The sequence below is a fragment of the Varanus komodoensis genome, unplaced genomic scaffold, assembly GCF_004798865.1.
Source record: "Varanus komodoensis strain SLA01 unplaced genomic scaffold, ASM479886v1 scaffold5, whole genome shotgun sequence".
In the NCBI taxonomy this organism is placed as follows: domain Eukaryota; kingdom Metazoa; phylum Chordata; class Lepidosauria; order Squamata; family Varanidae; genus Varanus; species Varanus komodoensis.
The window spans coordinates 30,089,902-30,107,494 of record NW_025336087.1 but is presented as its reverse complement, the minus strand read 5'-3'; the positions used below and the strand labels follow the sequence as shown (position 1 = coordinate 30,107,494).

The 17,593-nt window shown below is 37.9% G+C and overlaps 1 protein-coding gene across 1 annotated transcript in view; it reads left to right on the top strand.

Annotated features, from left to right (window-relative positions):
• MCC (MCC regulator of WNT signaling pathway) overlaps window positions 1–17,593 on the top strand; it is a 240,214-nt gene that overhangs the window by 29,195 nt on the left and 193,426 nt on the right. Inside the window, exon 3 of the mRNA XM_044446082.1 lies at window positions 3,960–4,171. Within this exon, the coding sequence (XP_044302017.1) occupies window positions 3,960–4,171 (212 nt within the window). The remainder of the gene's footprint in view (window positions 1–3,959; window positions 4,172–17,593) is intronic.

The following is a 17,593-nucleotide window of genomic DNA, read 5'->3' as shown; positions in this document are numbered from 1 at the left end:
CACTGAGAAATTTTGGTTTTTCTCCAGAATTTCAGAAATTGTTTATAATTCTGTATGAAACACTATGAGCAAGAGTTGGGGCCAACTGAGTCTTGTCTGAGGTTTTTTCTTCTTGAGAAAGGCACATGACAGGAATGCCCTCCTTCCCTATTGATATTTGATTTATGTGCAACACCACTGTTCTGTGCCACCAGACAAAATCATAATATTCATGAATTTGTGCATAATACATTAGGATGTAAACTATTCTCTATGCCGATAATCTTCTGTTGCTTATTTTGGAACTTGGCCTTAATGCAGATGATTAATTTGGACACTTAATCTGGTTATTCTGTTAACTGGTTGAAGTTAGAACTCATGTCTGCTGAAGATAATACTGTGCTATCTAATTGGCAATTTAGACTCTGTGCCGAAATTAATATTTATCTTGAAGTTCTTGTCTTGAGACAGATTACACATGATTAAGTTAAATTTGAATAAGTTGATTAATGAGATCTCAAAGGATATTGGCAGGTAAGCATTATAAAGTTATGTTTATGGTTTAGGGCATGGGTCCTCAAACTACGGTCCGGCGGCCGGATCCGTCCTGCCATGCCCACGTGTGCACCCATGCCCACACACGCGCACTCACGGCCCACATCGCCCCATGTGCGAGGAGGCAGTGGTTTTCTCACTCAGAGAAAATGATCTCCAAGCGAGCAAGCTGCTGCCTTATGCGCCCACCTCGTGGTACATCCCCATTCACTCCCGCCTGCGCCTCGCCTCCCCTCGCTGCGCACGCCCTCCTGTGCCTCGCCTCGTCTTGCCTCGCCGCACGACCCCCACCTCAGCGCACCCGCCTGCACCTCGCCTCACTTCCCCTCGCTGCACACGCCCTCCTGTGCCTCGCCTCATCTTGCCTCGCCGCACGACCCCCACCTCACCGCACCCGCCTGCACCTCGCCTCGCCGCGCACGCCCTCCTGTGCCTCGCCTCATCTTGCCTCGCTGCATGACCCGCCCCCGCCTCAGTGCGCATGCTGCCCCCGCCCTGATCCGCGCACACTGCCAGCTCCACCTTTCCGGCCCACATCCAGCACTAGCAGCTTTCAACTGGCCCCCTAGTGAAAGAGTTTGAGGACCCCTGGTTTAGGGTAAATAAACTTAAAATGAATGTAATACCTCAGATAGTATATGTTTTACACAGTATGCCTTTATTTATGCCCAGCAAGTATTTTCAGAAGTTGAATTCTTATGAGGGTCCACTCTACCATAAATATCCTTGAAAAGGATGCAACTTCCAGTGAAAGAGTGTGGACTTGGCCTCCCTGACCTTTCTTCATACCATTTGACTTATTTGTTGACATGTACTCAATTTTGGTCTTCTACTTAAATTAGATTGTTCTCCCTGGTCTGTTTTGGAATTCAGAATCCTCTCTCCAGGTGGACTACACTGTACTCTTGCCATACCAAAGTAGATAGTAGCCTTCCAGTTGTTGCTGCTAAAGAGTTGTGATGTATATTTTCATACCAGTTGCAGTTTAACATATTAATTTTAACATGTAAAATTAATTTAATGAGGAAACCTGGATTTAAAAATAGGCAAGAAAATGTTTGTTGGGCAGGATTTTCAGTATCATCCAGATAGGATGATCTTTACTTTGGATCAGATAGATTTTTTTTGGCAATTTTCTAATTTGTATGCTAAATCTAAATTGTCAGCTATAGATGCATGGCAATATATGCATTTGAAACATCTGTTAGTATCCAGGTTTGGTCCTACCATGTTTACAGCTTTAGAGCTGCCTGTGTTATTGGAAGTATCAATCAAGGCTGAAAAGTTAAATCAGCCTACAATTTATGTTTATAAATCTTTAATATTGGTGAATAAATATTATACATAGGGTCTTAAGCATGAATGGAATAACAGACTAGAATACCCCATATTACCTAACCAGGGTGGGTTTAATTTAAATCAAACTGAACCACGCTTTGAATCACTAGTCAGTAGGACTAGATTTAAATCATGAATTTCTACATAATTTGCACACATGCCTTCCTTACATGTAGGTAGAGGAACTTCATTAAAATATTTCCAAATTGGTTCTCTTTTACAGACTGCTGCCATTATAGGGTTTTTTCTCTGGGGAAAGTATAATAAAATAACTTCAGGCTATATACAAAGCCTTGGGGAGTATTCTCAAAAGGCTTTACTTTGATTTTTACTGCTTGCCCCTCTGTCTTCACCCTTAGCTTCTCATGCAGGTCTATTCCACTCCCATCCATCTTCTATTCATCAATTTTTTGAAACTTAGCACTTAAGAGGTAAGGAGTTGAGTCTGTATACATAAGATTTGCGAAGGAACAATAGGATTAAGGTACTTTTCCTTAACTCTCTGTGTTTATTTTATAACAGTTTTGCATGAAGAAGAGGCATGTGATCTCTGTAGACACACAATCACAGTTTTGAGAACTCTAAAACCAAGCACCTGCAATAATACCTTCTAGATAGAAAAAATGCCCAATAATCTTACAAAAACCTAAAAATTCATTTCCAAGAAACTGAAACATTGCGTGAATATACAGCCTTTAATTATGGTACATAATTAAACACTAATCCTTATTATGAATAACCCTTGTATTGTAATGTGTCTTAAATGGAAAACAATATTTAGATACTTTTCCTCAAAAGACATATTATTAAAAAAAAATCCAATTTAAATCAAAAAATCCTGGCAAACGAACCCTGTTTCTGCAAACAAAACTTGTGGAATTCTATGATATGGTCTTGAGGTGGCTAGACAGAGGGGACGTAGTGGATGTGGTTTACCTGGATTTCAGAAAGGCCTTTGACTAAGTGTTGCATGATATCCTGATAAAGAAATTTTGGCATAGATCAGTGCACTATCCAATGGATTAGAGCATGGTTGACAGACTGCAAGCAGAGGGTGACTATCAGTGGCAACCGGTGATGAGCGGAGTTCCCCATGGCTCATTTCTTGGGTCCTGGCTACCTGAACGAGCGCTTACGTCCCTATATGCCCGACCGCCCCTTGAGATCTGCGGGAGAGTCCCTTCTCCGGGAACCCTCCATGAAAGAAATTAGGAGAGTAAGTACTCGGAGGAGGGCTTTCTCTGCGGTGGCACCCAACCTATGGAATTCACTCCCCAAAGAGGTCCGCCTGGCACCGTCGTTACTGGTTTTTCGGCGCCAGGTAAAGACCTTTTTATTTAAACATCATTTTAATTGTTAAAATATATGATCTGGCCATGGCAACTTCTTCTTCCTTCTCTTTTCTCCTCCTATATTCTTTATTTACTTATTTTATACTGTTAATTTTAATTTTATATTATTGTATCGCAGTGTATTTTTTGTATTTTGTATTTAGTGGTAATTTATTCTGTTCTATTTTATTTCAATGTATCTTATTGTGTTGTAAGCCGCCCCGAGGCTTCGGCAAGGGGCGGCATAGAAATGCTATTATTATTATTATTATTTCTGGGACCGATTCTGTTCAGTCTTTTTATCAGTGACCTGGACGAGGGGATAATCAGTCTGCTGACTAAATTTGCGGATGATAACAAAGTGGAGGCAGTGACCTTAAGCATAATTTACAATAATTTTTGAATAGGTGGCCTTATGCATAACTTACAAACAGATAAATATATGGATATAAGGGATCGAAGTATATGCATAATTATTGTTAATAGAAGTATTTTCTGTTCCATATTAAACATTTTGGGATATACAATATAAAGGTAACCAGTGCTGTGGTTCTTTTTTTCCTTAAATATCATTCAATATTACATTTTTTCCTTTTTATGGTGTGATCTCATTTTTAAATTTCACAATAAAAATAATTAAACCATTTTAAGCCCATTAGCTTGTGATTGCCAAAGGAGAAAGAACATATGGAATCAGTTTATTTAGCTTTTCATTATGAACATGTAGTTTTATTTTTCTTTTGTTTGCTATTCCAGGCGCACTCTCAGGAGCTAAAGAGAGTTGGGAATATGATTCTGGAGCTAGAGACCTTCAGAGTCCTGACTTACACAGTCGTTCAACTCTACAGAAGCTCTTTGAATATGGAGGCAATGCCATGAATCAGCACTCTGCCTTACCAAGACTGCTTACACAAGCCTCCAGTCTTAGCAATTCAGTTGGAGGAAGTTACCTGGAACTTGCTAATACTGTGAGTACAGTTTTCAAATTCAGTGTGAATATGTTTTAAATTTGCTCACAGAGATATCTCCAGGCAGCTGTTTTCTTCTTAGAGAACATTGTTACATCATTAAATTCCTTCCTTCCATCTTTTGCAGATAATAAATGCCCAGCATTTGCTTTGTTACTGTGGACTGGTAATCCATAGTGACTGGGTTCCATAAAACATTTCACTGTCCTTCTATATTCAAATTTGACAAGTGCAGTAGCTAATTTGTAAAAAAATATTAAATTTAAATTAGTAAGCATGCAGAAGATGGCTGTTCTTCACTTAGGAACATAATGTGTAAATCTGCTATATGCTCATCATTCCTGATTAAAGTCCGCTTTGGCCCATGATTATTGTTGTGTGTTTATACATGGCAGCTCAGTCAGATATATGAATACAGATTCATGGCAACATTGTCTGTACTATTTGTAGATGGCTCAGGGACTGCATTAAAAAAACCTGTCAGGATAAAGGTAAGGACCCTCCTCAATAGATCATTTCTTGCTGCCTAAGAATGATGACTGCCTTTTTAACTTCCTGAGGAAGAAACGTGCATGTAGCCACCTAGGCAAATGAATACTCATTTACACTACACACACACACACACGGTATTTCTAAAAAATTCTTAGGATAATTTCTAGCATAAAAGAAGCTATCATTGAATAACTCTCATAATAAAATGGAATCCAGCATGAAACTTAGCAGGTGGGTTCAACTGGAAATGAGTGATTGTGAATTGGTTGTTCTGCAAGCAAGCCATGGTGAACCTGACAGACAATTTTTAATTGTCTAATAGTTATGAAAATCAGTGAAGGAGGACATGTTTTAAAAACATGTGGACATCCCTTCTAAAGTACACTCTGAAGAGGCAGGCAGTAACTGTCTAAATGGGGTTTCAAAAGGTGGCGGTGAAGCTACCTTTCATGTGCTCTTAAAAAAGAGTTTAAAATACAAACAAGACGCAGATAATGATGTTTGATTGTGGAGTGTAGGAGGGAAAATGGTTCTTGATCGTGATGTGTAGGGTACCAGTACTAGCCAGTACTGCTTGGGTATTTGTAGGATGGTTGGCTCTGGCAATGGCCAGGACAAGCTTGAGAAGAGAGGCAAGGAATATTTGTCATTATTCCAAGTGCCTTGCTGGCTACTGGTCATTATTCATTGTGGGATCAGTTTTCCAGATTTGAAAACTGAAGCGACAACCCCTAGAACAGCCCACAAATGCTCAGAGTGGTTTGTATAAAAAAGAGAAGCAAGCTATCATGGGTAAACCAGGCTAGGTTTTGGTGACACAACAGCTAACCATGGATTTCACCTCAGGGTGGGTTATTGTGTTGTGATAACCATGCCAATGTGGAAAAGAAAAAAAAAGACTAAAACAGATTTAACAGACTAAATCATGGAAAAGATTACAAGAAAAAAGTCCTTTTGAGAAGGAAATTCCATAACCATGGTGCCACTACTTTCATTTGTAGCCATCTGCCATCACCTGGTGGGGGTACAAGGTAAAGTATCTTTGAAAAACGATCATGATATGAATAAATACCTGGTGGGAAGTGCTCAAAGCTCAAAAGCAGCACTTTGAAATGAGCTTGATATAGATGATTGGTATTTTACCTTCTCCAGTACTACTTTTGGGAATACTGTTTTGCAAAAAGTAGTTAACCTTTAAGGAGAGTTGTTTCAGTGGTGCTATTTTTCAGTCGATCCAAAGAAGCATCCCACCTCAACATAATTGGAGAAAAAAGTTAATCTTACCTTTGAACAGTGTTTTCAGTGGGTCTGGAATCCCTTTTACAACCATTTGTATCTTCTGCCTCACCTTGGAAACATACTATTTACAACTGGGCTGACTCTGATTGTAATTGCTCACTGTGCTGATACAAATAGCTTTTATTGCACATTACAACAACAGAAATCAAATCTATCATTGAGGGTTGAATTTATTTCAGGCTGCAGTGCAAATTGATTTTGGATGGCTGCCCAGAAGATCATTAATGGCCTGGTTGTACTGAAATAATGGGTTACTAGATGTCTATTCAAGCCACCCCCCCCAACATACACACACGGGGGGGGGAGGAGCAAATTCTCAGATATAGTTCAACTTCTTCTTTAATTTAAGATACTATTATAGCTACTTTACAGATGAGGATCAAGAACAAGAAAAAAAAAAGTTCAGCAGTTCCCAAAAGGTTTATTTAGCCTATCTACCTTTACATAGTTTGTTCCTATTTGTGAATTTGTGATAATGTGGAATAAATGGGGAATAAAGCAACACTGGACCTGCCTTTGGATGCCTACTCAATCATAAAATGTTTATTTTGCACCAGGTACAACTCAAAGCATAACCTACCTTTCAAGGCATTTGAACAAGAACAATTTTGTATGCTTCCATAAGCTCCTTAGAGGACAGGCATTTGTGTGTGTCTAATTGCAAGAGATATTACAAAGTATTTCATTATTGCCATTATTCTCATATATGTCATTCATTCCACTTGCTTTTCATTTTTCTTTCTCTTAAAAGATGTCATCCATTCAGTGTATTTCGCTAAGTGACTGGCAGGGGGCATTGTTAGGTAACGAAACCTCCTGTGTTAACTAACCAATTCCTTCTATTGTAAAGAATCAAAATCATAGTTTGTACCTTATGGCAAATGTCATTACTGGGTATAGTCTAAGGAACCCCTGATGAATATAATACTTGGTAAAATTTTAAGGGAATGGGAAGAAAGCTAAATTTTAGCTTTACAAATATTTTTCTCTTCATTTTAATAAACTTTTAAAGTCTCCTAGACATTTTCAGTGTAATCTTATACATGTCTAATTGGAAGTAAATCCCATTTTTAGTCCAGTTGATTCCTAGGTAAGTGGGAATAGAACTGTAGTGTTAGTCTTGTAGAAATATGGAGTGTTCTTTCTCATCTATGAGGTATTGTTTTTTGTACTGGTGTCAGTTCTTTAATTCTCTTAATTAGCTTCACTTTGAAAAATGCTGCTTAATTTCTAACTGTTAGTTGAGAGGGCAACTATACTTTGTCATATTTCCAAGGATTGTGCTCCATTATGGATATTCTTTGAAAGCAACAGTATATTTAAATTTATTATTTTTCAAGCAGCATTGAACTTTTTATATTTGGAAGAAATTAATTGGCATGTTATAGGCTAAAAGATTGTTATTAATGCAGATAGCTTGGAACCGAAAAGCAAAATACCTGTATTTGTATCAGGACTATTTAAAACAGAGCAGGAAAGCTTTCTGTTCACATGTGGCCTTCCTAAAGGTTATTAACTTGCTTGTATTGCCTTTATCTCAGTATCATGTTAGCAGTATACACAAGAACTTCTATGCATGCAAATATCACTGTCCTTGTCTACATGGCATATAATTTCAGATCAAATCCCCGTCATTCTTTTATACACTGGAGATGTATTTGAGGCACATGATTCTTTCTGCATACGAAAGAGTGTTTAGTTTGAAGATAACTAATATTTGCTCTAACATTTGTTTCTGTTTGTAATATGAAATATTGCTACAAATTATTCTGATACATCTTTAGAATTTATATTTATGTATATACAGATATATATATATATGGACTGCAGGTGGCGCAGTGGTTTAATCTGCTGTGCTGCTGGGCTGGTTGATCGAAAGGTCGCCGGTTCAAACCTGCACAACGGGGTAAGTTCCTGTTGCTCCGTCCCAGCTCCTGCCAGCCTTGCAGTACAAAAGCATGCAAATGCAAGTAGATAAAAAGGTACCACTTCGGTGGGCAGGTAACAGTGTTCCATGCACTTTGGTGTTTAGTCATGCTGGCCATATGACCACGGAGTCTGTCTGCGGACAAACACTGGCTCCCTCGGCTAGGAAACGGAGATGAGCACCGCCCCCTATAGTCAGGCATGACTGGACGTAACGTCAAGGGGAAACCTTTACCTTTACCTTTACCTTTTATATACAGATCAACTCATACAAAAATAAACATAAAACTATAAACAATACAATTAAAAAAGTTAAAAACAATTCTGATAAAAACAACTCAAAACGTACAGCAAGAAAGAGACTTTTCCTTGTTAAATTTTGTATAGTGGCTATTTCAAAATTCTGGAATCAGAACGTCACCTAGTCTGGAGATGATAATATGTGTTATGACTGACAAGTTAAAAGTATAAGGGCTTATCTTGGATTTGCACAAATGATACGCTAGTTCTTAGGTCTTCATTTCATCCTTCTTTAACTTGTATGTTTGTAAATATTACAAACTGCTGTAATCTCCAGTGCAGCATCCTTCCAAGAAAATTGTGCAGAGAAAAAGTTTTGTATGACGCTTTCTACCACTTAACAAACTGGGGAGCATGTTGATCTATGTGATATTTATATTTCTGTTCTTTAGACATCTATTAAAAACATTACAATATTTTCCAGTAGAAATATTGCTTGTATATAGTGTTATATTCCCATCAATCTCTTACTGTGATTATTTTAATACTTATGCTTCCTTCAGAATGGTAAGTGATCTATTTGTGGAATCCTACTTAGAGTGCTCCATCACTTGGAAAAATATCGCTTTGAGTGTGTTTTTCTTGAATTTCCTGTGAAAGTGCAAATTGGGATTCTTTTACTCTGTCTTTGAAAAAATCATGGACAGCTCAGAGATCACACTTTAATAAAGGAATAGTCACTATACAGATTGTGTCTGCCTGGGTCAATCTCTAATTTTGTCCAGGCATTGTATTGTCTACAGTATAGGACATGAATGGCATATTTGTATTAAAAGAAGAGTTTGAAATGTATTTGAAAACTTGGCTCTTGGTTGCCTGTGCTTCTGCATTCAATCAGCCTTAATGGTTTTAATTTCCAAAATAACATGTTGTTGAAAATAACCTTGCTGATTCTGTAAATAATGAAATACCGTAATTAGTCATGAAAGAGAACCTTCCCTAACCTGATGCTCTTCAGGGCTTCAACTTCCACCAATCCTAGTCAGTGTGGCTGGTGACCAGGAATGCTGGGAGTTGTAATCTAAAGCACCAGTCTTGGAAATTCTGCATTGTACAAACCCCATAGATTTAAATTCTTTCAAAATTGAGCAACAGCAAACAGGTTTTACCATTATACTGTATAGTTATATAACACATACAACCAAAACAAGAAAATAACCTTAAAAACCTTTGCTTTAAGTAAGGGTTTTCTATCATTCTGCGTTGAAAAATGGCTTTACAAGAAATAATATTACATTGTCTGTTGAATAGATGAGAGGTAGTTGAGGTCCCATCGGTGAGGGTGTTCAAAGATAGGCTGCACATGGTGGGCATGTTGTGAGCGGAGCCGGCTGGAGCTGGGGGTCAGACTAGATGGCCCGGGAGGCCCCTTCTGGCTCGCCATGTTTCTAATATATCCCAACATATTATGTGCTAACTCTGTTTTGACATTTGTATTTGTACACTGCCATCCCCAAATTATGTTAATCAGGTAAATTTTACTTCCAAATTGGTTCCTTGGGCCTTTACTCACAGATCAGTCTATACTAAAGGGTATTTTGCATACCCTTTATATTAGTGTATCCATAAATTTCCAGTTACGTGAACATAAACTTCTTTCTTCTCCCTCCTCAGTGGCTAGATTTCTTGATCTATTTTTCTTTTTCCAAGGCCATGCTCAGAATTGGGATGTGCCCCTGCAGAACAATAGTATGTATGTGTTAAGAGGTAGGCAACCCAATGCCCTTCACATGTTTTGGATCACAAATGCTGACCATTAGTACAAATGCATATGTGCTATATATTATAGAGTTGCTGCTTTCCATTGTTTAGAAATTATGGGTTTGAACAGTGTAGCACTTATGTGGCAAAGAAGAATGTGTATCTGACACTTGGGCATTCCAGCCTATAATTTATTTTTGTGTTCATAAATGTTGCTGCAGCAGAAGGAGAAGTGAAATAGCTTAGTCCACTTTATCTTTCACTGCTTTCTGTCTTATATTGCAGAACTTTCTCCCTTAACAACTAATGCACCTGTTTGCTAAACATTTATGCAACTTTATGAAGTATTAGTTCCTGAATTTTCATGCTGTCCTGTCCCTCCTCTTCAGTTTTTGTTTTCTTTTGGATTGCATCTATAAGATTGTAAATCTGCAGACAAGGACTGTGTTCTTTAAACTTTGCACAGTGCCTAGAGAATTTTAGGCACTAAATAAGTAAATGTGCAGTTGCTGCTCTGTTCCAGAGAACCAGATGTCTTTCCTCAAGAAAGTTTCCCTGTGTGAAAACTGCATTTTCATAGCACTTCAGGATATAATATCTAATTACTGGAAATGTGACTCTAGTCTGCTAACTTGCCTATTGTAATGTTGAGCATATTGTTTAGGGCCAAGGACATTACTGGCAGTAAAAAAGAGAACTTTGCTTTCTGTGCTATTTCTGTGAACACTGAAAAAAAAGTGTCTGAGTGCTTTCCTTCTGTATCATCATTTCAAAAAGGTAAAGATTGCACATACAGCAACCAGAGTAATTAATTGTGCAATCATATGCATGTTTAGGTAGAAGCAAGTCCCAGAATTCCCCAGCCTGTCAGCCTGGCTGGAGAATGCTGGAAGTTATAGGACTTACTTATGTCTGATCATACATAGGATTGCACCTAAGAGATGTTTTCTCTGTTTGTCAGTGTGGTTGTCTGGAGGCTGTACTGTCCCCCTTGCCTCAACATTTTGGGCACACACCATCTTCCCATTTAAAAAAAGAAAATTAGGGATTGACTATTTTACCGCTGGCTTTGAGAAGAAGGCAGTGCTAAAAATAAAATGAGTGTTTTTCTGTTATCTGGAAGAACAATCAGAACTTGAGTCCATTTTTTTGACTTCCTTAAACAATAAGTGATGTTTAAAACAGCTGTGGAACAATGAATATCTATTATATATATCTCCTCACTAAATATATATCTATTATATATATCTCCTCAGCCCTGCTATATGAAAATAGGACCCAAATCAGTTGGACAAAGAAATGCTATGTTGATAGGTAGTATTTTGAAGGTATTATACATGGTCTCAGATCTTTTTAAATGAAATGGTGTACATGGACGTGCTCACAGTGAGGTTTCTCTTATCACAGATTCAATTTGCTGTGTTGGGGCTTGAAATCTGGTATCCCCAAATTCTTGGAGTTATTTGTCTTGAGGGATGTGTCAGATGGTTTAAGAAAGCATAGAAGTCCAACTGCTCATGCAGAGATAGTACTATTCTACTTGAACTCAAATTAAAAAACAAACCCTGTGCATGTTCTTCTCTTCAATGCAAAGTCAAGTTTTGGCCCAGCACTTTGAGTTGCTTTTTCTTGTACCTCGGGTGACTTTTAAAGCTGTGCTTTACCTCTTTTGTATTAACTGCATGCTACCAAGGTCCTCAAATTTTTGTCTTTTGCTTGGCAGATTTTCTTGCCCTTTTGCCTTGCTATATATTAGTGAATAAATATATACATATGCCCTGTTACATAAACTAACTGCCTGAAATTTGTGGCAAATTTCACATTCTGTTGCCAGTAGATTACAATCAATATCTTACCTTCTATTCTATAAAATCCATTGTATATTTTCTTGGTGGCTCTCTTTGGTTGGTTCCCTTTTCTTTATTGCTTCTCTCTGATTTGCATTATACTGGGTCATATAGGTTTAAAAGTGAAATATTTTGTTTGCTTACCTAGTATTTACTCAGCTTTTCCTAAGGTTTAGAATTACTTTCCCTGCAAATGCTTTCTGAAAAGCTGTATTTGCTTTTCTCATATAAATATCTACTAAAATAATTTTAATATGTTGCAATGCTCTCTCAGTAGCAAAACCTTTCAGATGACGTGGCTTCCTTACTATTTACGTTTATTGTTGATACTGTTATCTGCTTTCTTACTTTCTTAAGCTTGGTTCTATTTGTGTTAATTATTCACCTAAGCTTTTTCAATCTTTCCTGTCTAATCTAATTTTAAGATTGTGTGCTTAATCCCAGAATGTGCTGGGGAAAAAAAAGAATCTTAAATATGAAATTCAGTGCAGTGTGGTGATTAAAATGTTGGAGTGGGGACCTAGGACATGGTTCTAATCATTACTCACCTAAGAAACTCACTGAGTGACTTTGGATCCATCATTCACTGGGTTTTCTGAAAATGGGTTTTCTTGGAAAACTTGCCAGTTTCAGTTTATGGGATTGACATAGCCATAGAGGTTGCTTACACTAGCACTTAAATGAACTACTTGAATGGAGTGGTGGCGTCAGGTAGTTCACAGTAAACATTCTGAAAATTCATAAATAATGTGTGTTGTGGGATGTATCTTAAGTGAAGACTAATGGTAACTGAGGCCTGTTGTGAAAGTTTGCTAACTACCAGTAAAACTATTTCCATTGCTATGAAGGAATGTGGTTGTTCACATGTAATCCTGTCAGAAAGGAAAATCAGAAAGGTCTGCTTGTGATAGGCCAGTTCATGAATATTCTGTTCTCTGTTACTGCAGCAGATAAAAAGCCAGTGTACTGGCAGCTGTGTGTAAAAAGGTCAGAAGGATCTGCTGAGAGTCTATAAAAGGACAGTCCTAATGTTGTTCAGTAGAAGTCAGTTTAGGCAGACAGTATTCTGAGGAAGAAGACAGAACCTGGACCAAAGGCTGAAGAGAAAGAGTAGCTGGACTAGGAACAAAAGAGCCATGCTGGATCAGAGCAAAGAATGATCACATCCAACATTCTGCTTCTACAGTAGCCACCGTGAAGTCCATGGAAAACACACAAGCAGCACATGAGGGCAACAGCACCCTCCCTGTTCCCAAGAACTGGAACACAGAGCAATATTGTAGGTGCTGCACACTGCAGAATCCTGAAGGCTAACAGCTGTGACAGCTGGAGTGCAGAGGCAGGACTCCAGGAAGGCTTCTGGTTAGAGCGGTAGTAGAAGCCAGTTGGCCTCAGGAAATGAGAAAACTTCGAAGGAGGCAGCTGAGCTGCTCTTCTGTTGTGCTCCTGACCAAACTGCCAGTTAGAGCATGTTTGCCTCAAGAAGCTATGAGAGACAGTTGAATTACACTGTTCAACTCTATTTAGTTTCAGTGACCAGAGACAGACATTAAGGTCTGTGAGAGAGTTAACTAGGGTTGAAACAGGAAAAACTGTAATTGCTTTTTTGGTTTAATGCAGAAGTAGGTAGGATAAAGGAATAACCGATTCCTTGTGAGAATAAAAGTAAATAACAGAAACACATTTACAACCTCAAGTATTCTATATAGTTGAACATCTTCATAATAATATATGTATATTTTAACATTTAAATCAATTTTCTTGTCTGTTTTCCCCATGCTTTTAAAGCCACTTTACTGAACCACATTACTTACTATGTGTTAAAGGTAAAGGTTTTCCCTTGACATTAAATCCAGTCATGCCTGACTCTAGGGGGCGGTGCTTATCTCCGTTTCCTAGCTGAGGGAGCCAGCGTTTGTCCGCAGACAGTCTCCATGGTCATGTGGCTGGCATGACTAAACACCAAAGTGCACGGAACGCTATTACCTGCCCACCGAAGTGGTACCTTTTATGTACTTGCATTTGCATGGTTTTGAACTACAAGGTTGGCAGGAGCTGGAACTCACCCCGTTGTGCAAATTCGAACTGGCGACCTTTCGATCAACCAGCCCAGCAGCACAGCGGTTTAAACCACTGTGCCACCTGCAGTCCCTATTATGTGTTAAGGGAATGTAATTAAAGTGTTGAATAATGGCAGTGGAAATGAAAAAATAAGGTTCCAGTTTTGTATAGTAACACTTTGAAGTGCTGTAACACTGGGATTGGAAACCACAAGTCACAAATTGTGGGATGACAACAAGGTAAAATTTCCCAGACCTCTCACTTTTTGAAAATGATTTATTGGTAGCCAAAGTCTCCACCATTTTGAACCCACAGATGCATGTTAGTGTTTGTTTCCAATTCAAATTTGCCAGACCTTTATGGAATAGTTTATTGCTGTTTTCTTCCACAGAAATATGTTCTTAGAACTGCTAGAACAAACCCATGAATAATTATTTATTTTTATTTGATAGGGAAAAGTATTCCTTTTCGGTCTAAACTATATTGAGTCCTTCAATGGTTACAAATTGGGCTGGTTAGCATGACATGGTCAAGTCATTGTGGGTTAATATACTCAAAATTATCTGTTGTGCAGCCAGGTGCATGAGCTTGCAATTTAGAACATGCAGCTTCTGGTAGGGGGCTATACTGTGTGGCATGAACCCAGCCATTGTGGGTTATTTGTGAATTAAACAACTGTAGCACAATTCTATTATCAATAACGGGTTCTGTAAGGGTTGTTTAACCCTTGAATAATCCATAATAGCTGGATTTCCATAACATTGTACAATCCTCAATTACCCCAATCTGGGATTGCATGTTGGAAATGGTTGGCTGCATGTGCCTGGCTCATTTTGTGTTGCGTGAATCAAATCACTGTATCTTTAAAGCACTAAACCAGAGTGCATTTTCATCCCATTAATCTATAGATTCTACCAGAACAGGGGTTGGTCAAATTTCAACTGTTTGTTCATACTGCTTGATTTCCTAAGATCTCTAAGTGGTTTTTACAAAGGGACACATATATACTATAAAAAAGTACAGAGAACAGCAAAACAAGCAAATACAGAGAACAGCAAAACAAGAACAGTTTTATGACTGATTACACATCATTATCTTCCCGGCATTGACCAAAGTCTAAATGAATTCAGATGATTGGTTTTAGAGAACTATGTTTCCATAAGTTCCATATTTGCTTCCCTGCTGAATCCAAATAAAGGGTAGATCCATCCATTCTATCTGGTCTGATGCATCAGAGATAATCCCGTCTTAGGTTTAAAACCTGGGGTGTGGCCTCTAAGAGATGGGCCACTTCTCCCTCAACCATTGAAGGAGGTTAGTCTGGCTAACTATCCCAGATGGACTTACCATTTTGTTGTTTAACGCATTCAAGCTTGAAATATCCTGTGCAAAGGAATATCTGTTTAGTAATTATATTTAGCACTTCGGTGTAGATACCAGATTTAGTCTAGCTTAAGTTTCACTGCTAGTTGTTAGTAACATGCACTTTACTCTTCAAGTGTGTAATTCCATAATGTTTGGAAAATTGGGAAGACGAAAGCTCAGGATCAAATACTGCATTTCATGACCCATAATGGTGCAAAATAACATGGGTGGAAAATTATGTATTCATCTCAGTTTATATTTAATTAAGCTGGAGCAGAAACTTATGTGACCCTTGCTTTCATGTCCATCAGCTCCTTTGCTCAGGTGTACCTCTTTTTGGGTGGAAGCTAAGATAGAGATAAACTTTGCATTAGATCATTGATACTCTTTGATATTTTCTAATGTACAATGCTTTTAAACTATCCACCTGTTTCTTGGAAATTAAAACTTGGTCAGTGTAAATGGATTTTCCATGCCCTTTTGACAGCTTAAAGACTGATGTTACAACAGTGGAAAGATAAAAGCTCATCTCCTATAATGCAAAGGATTGAAAACTTAATGAAGCTTTCAGTATTTGAGCAGATGACATACACATGCCATTCTTGAATGGAAATAAATATGGATATTTGGTCTATATATAATAGATACATTTGGATTTATGATGTTATTTGGATATATACATATCAATATTTGTTAATTTCACAGTTATTTTCCTTGTTTCTACTTTTTGTCTGTTTTTGGTTTTTGTTTGAGGGTTGTGTTCATTTGTTTTGTTTGGAGAAATTCATATCAAAAATAAATTTAAAAGTATGAATGGTAGCTGCACACAGTGGTTCCCACTGCCATTTCCTTTGTTCTCTGAGAAGAAGGAAAAGCCATTATAAGTTTATAGAACTAGTTTCAAGGTACTTTAGATGTTGGTCATAGCTGGTCACTGAGGATCCAGGTTAAACTATCATATTGGCCCTAAATGGTCTGACTAAACAAATTTGATTTTAGTTAGAATACCATTGTCTGAGAATCCTGTTTGCACAGCCAGCCTTTCACCCTTAGTACTTTAGAGCACCATGTGCCTAAGCTATGTTGAAAGATACTCGCATACCTTGAAATAATTTATTTTTTTACTAGATTGGTATAGGATTGTGCTGGGTATCAAAGGTATAAAACAAACAAGCAACCAACCAGAGTACTATTTGTGATCCAGAAATAGTGATCCAAGGAACAGAATAAGAATTGTGGCACTCTTTGTGCCGAGCCAAAGATTTTAACTTTTCCTACAGTGATTATTATTTTTTGTTTATGTTGATTATTTTGATTATCTTTTCAAGCTTTTCAAATCTGCCTTTCTATAAAGAAGAACTAACAGATAATTGCATTGGAGCATTAGCAAATGAAGGCAGTGATTAAGAATTTTGCCCTAAACTCCCATTCAGAAGTGACTAGCTTTCAGCTGAGAGAAAGTGATGTCCTTTCAAATTTCCTCATATGGATCATCATCTTCCCTGTTGTGCTTGCTTCTTAACTAACAAGTTAGCTAACAATCGAGATTTTAACACTGAAGTGAGAAAAAATGGCATTTGAGAGGAGAGGTTCTTTTCTTTATTCTTATGGGAAAACACTTCACTGTGATTGCTTCATTCCAAAGTACAAAAACACATTGCCATTTCCACAGCAGGGAGACAGATTATGATTATGGCCACAGTGCTGTGTATTGGTGAGATACTCTTTTCATCCTTATGAGAAGCAATCAAACCAAGCAGTTCCAATTTCAGGAAGGGCAATTGCTGTTCTCTGTCTAGTTTGGTATATAATAATCTGATTGATATACCCAAGTGAATCTTCCTTTAACTTAAAATGCCAGTTCTATTTTTTAATGGTAGGTATTTCATGCATGTTCACTTAAAGCCAGGTCAGACTGGAGGGGATAAATGTCACTGGAATTCATTTCTCTTTATATGGCATACAAGGTATCATATTTGTGTGTGTAAGAGAGAAAGAGCTGTGGGGTGGAAGGAATGAACACATGTGCATGTTTGCTTTTGCAAAAAAGAAGTGGAATGATTATTTGTTTTGCTAATTTACTTAAGTGCAGTCTGCTTTCAGAAACATGCTAGGTAAGTTTCTATGTTTTGAGGACTGATCTCATACAGAGAAAAGTAGGAAAGAAAGCATGGAGGAAGAGTTGAAGAGACATAATTAAGTCATGCAAAGTAAAACAGAATTTGGGAATGCCCACCTCCTTCCACAAATACTACCTTTCATGTGGGAAAATCTATTGGGAGCTGAAAACCAATTGTGGAAAGAAATGGAGTCACCCTTATAAGAAAATAGGAAGAGCTGTGTTGGGTTGACGAGGGGTCTATCTGTTCTCCCTTCTTCAGGTTGTAAAATGTCTATCCCACCCTTTAAAAACACCAAGATTATTCCATAT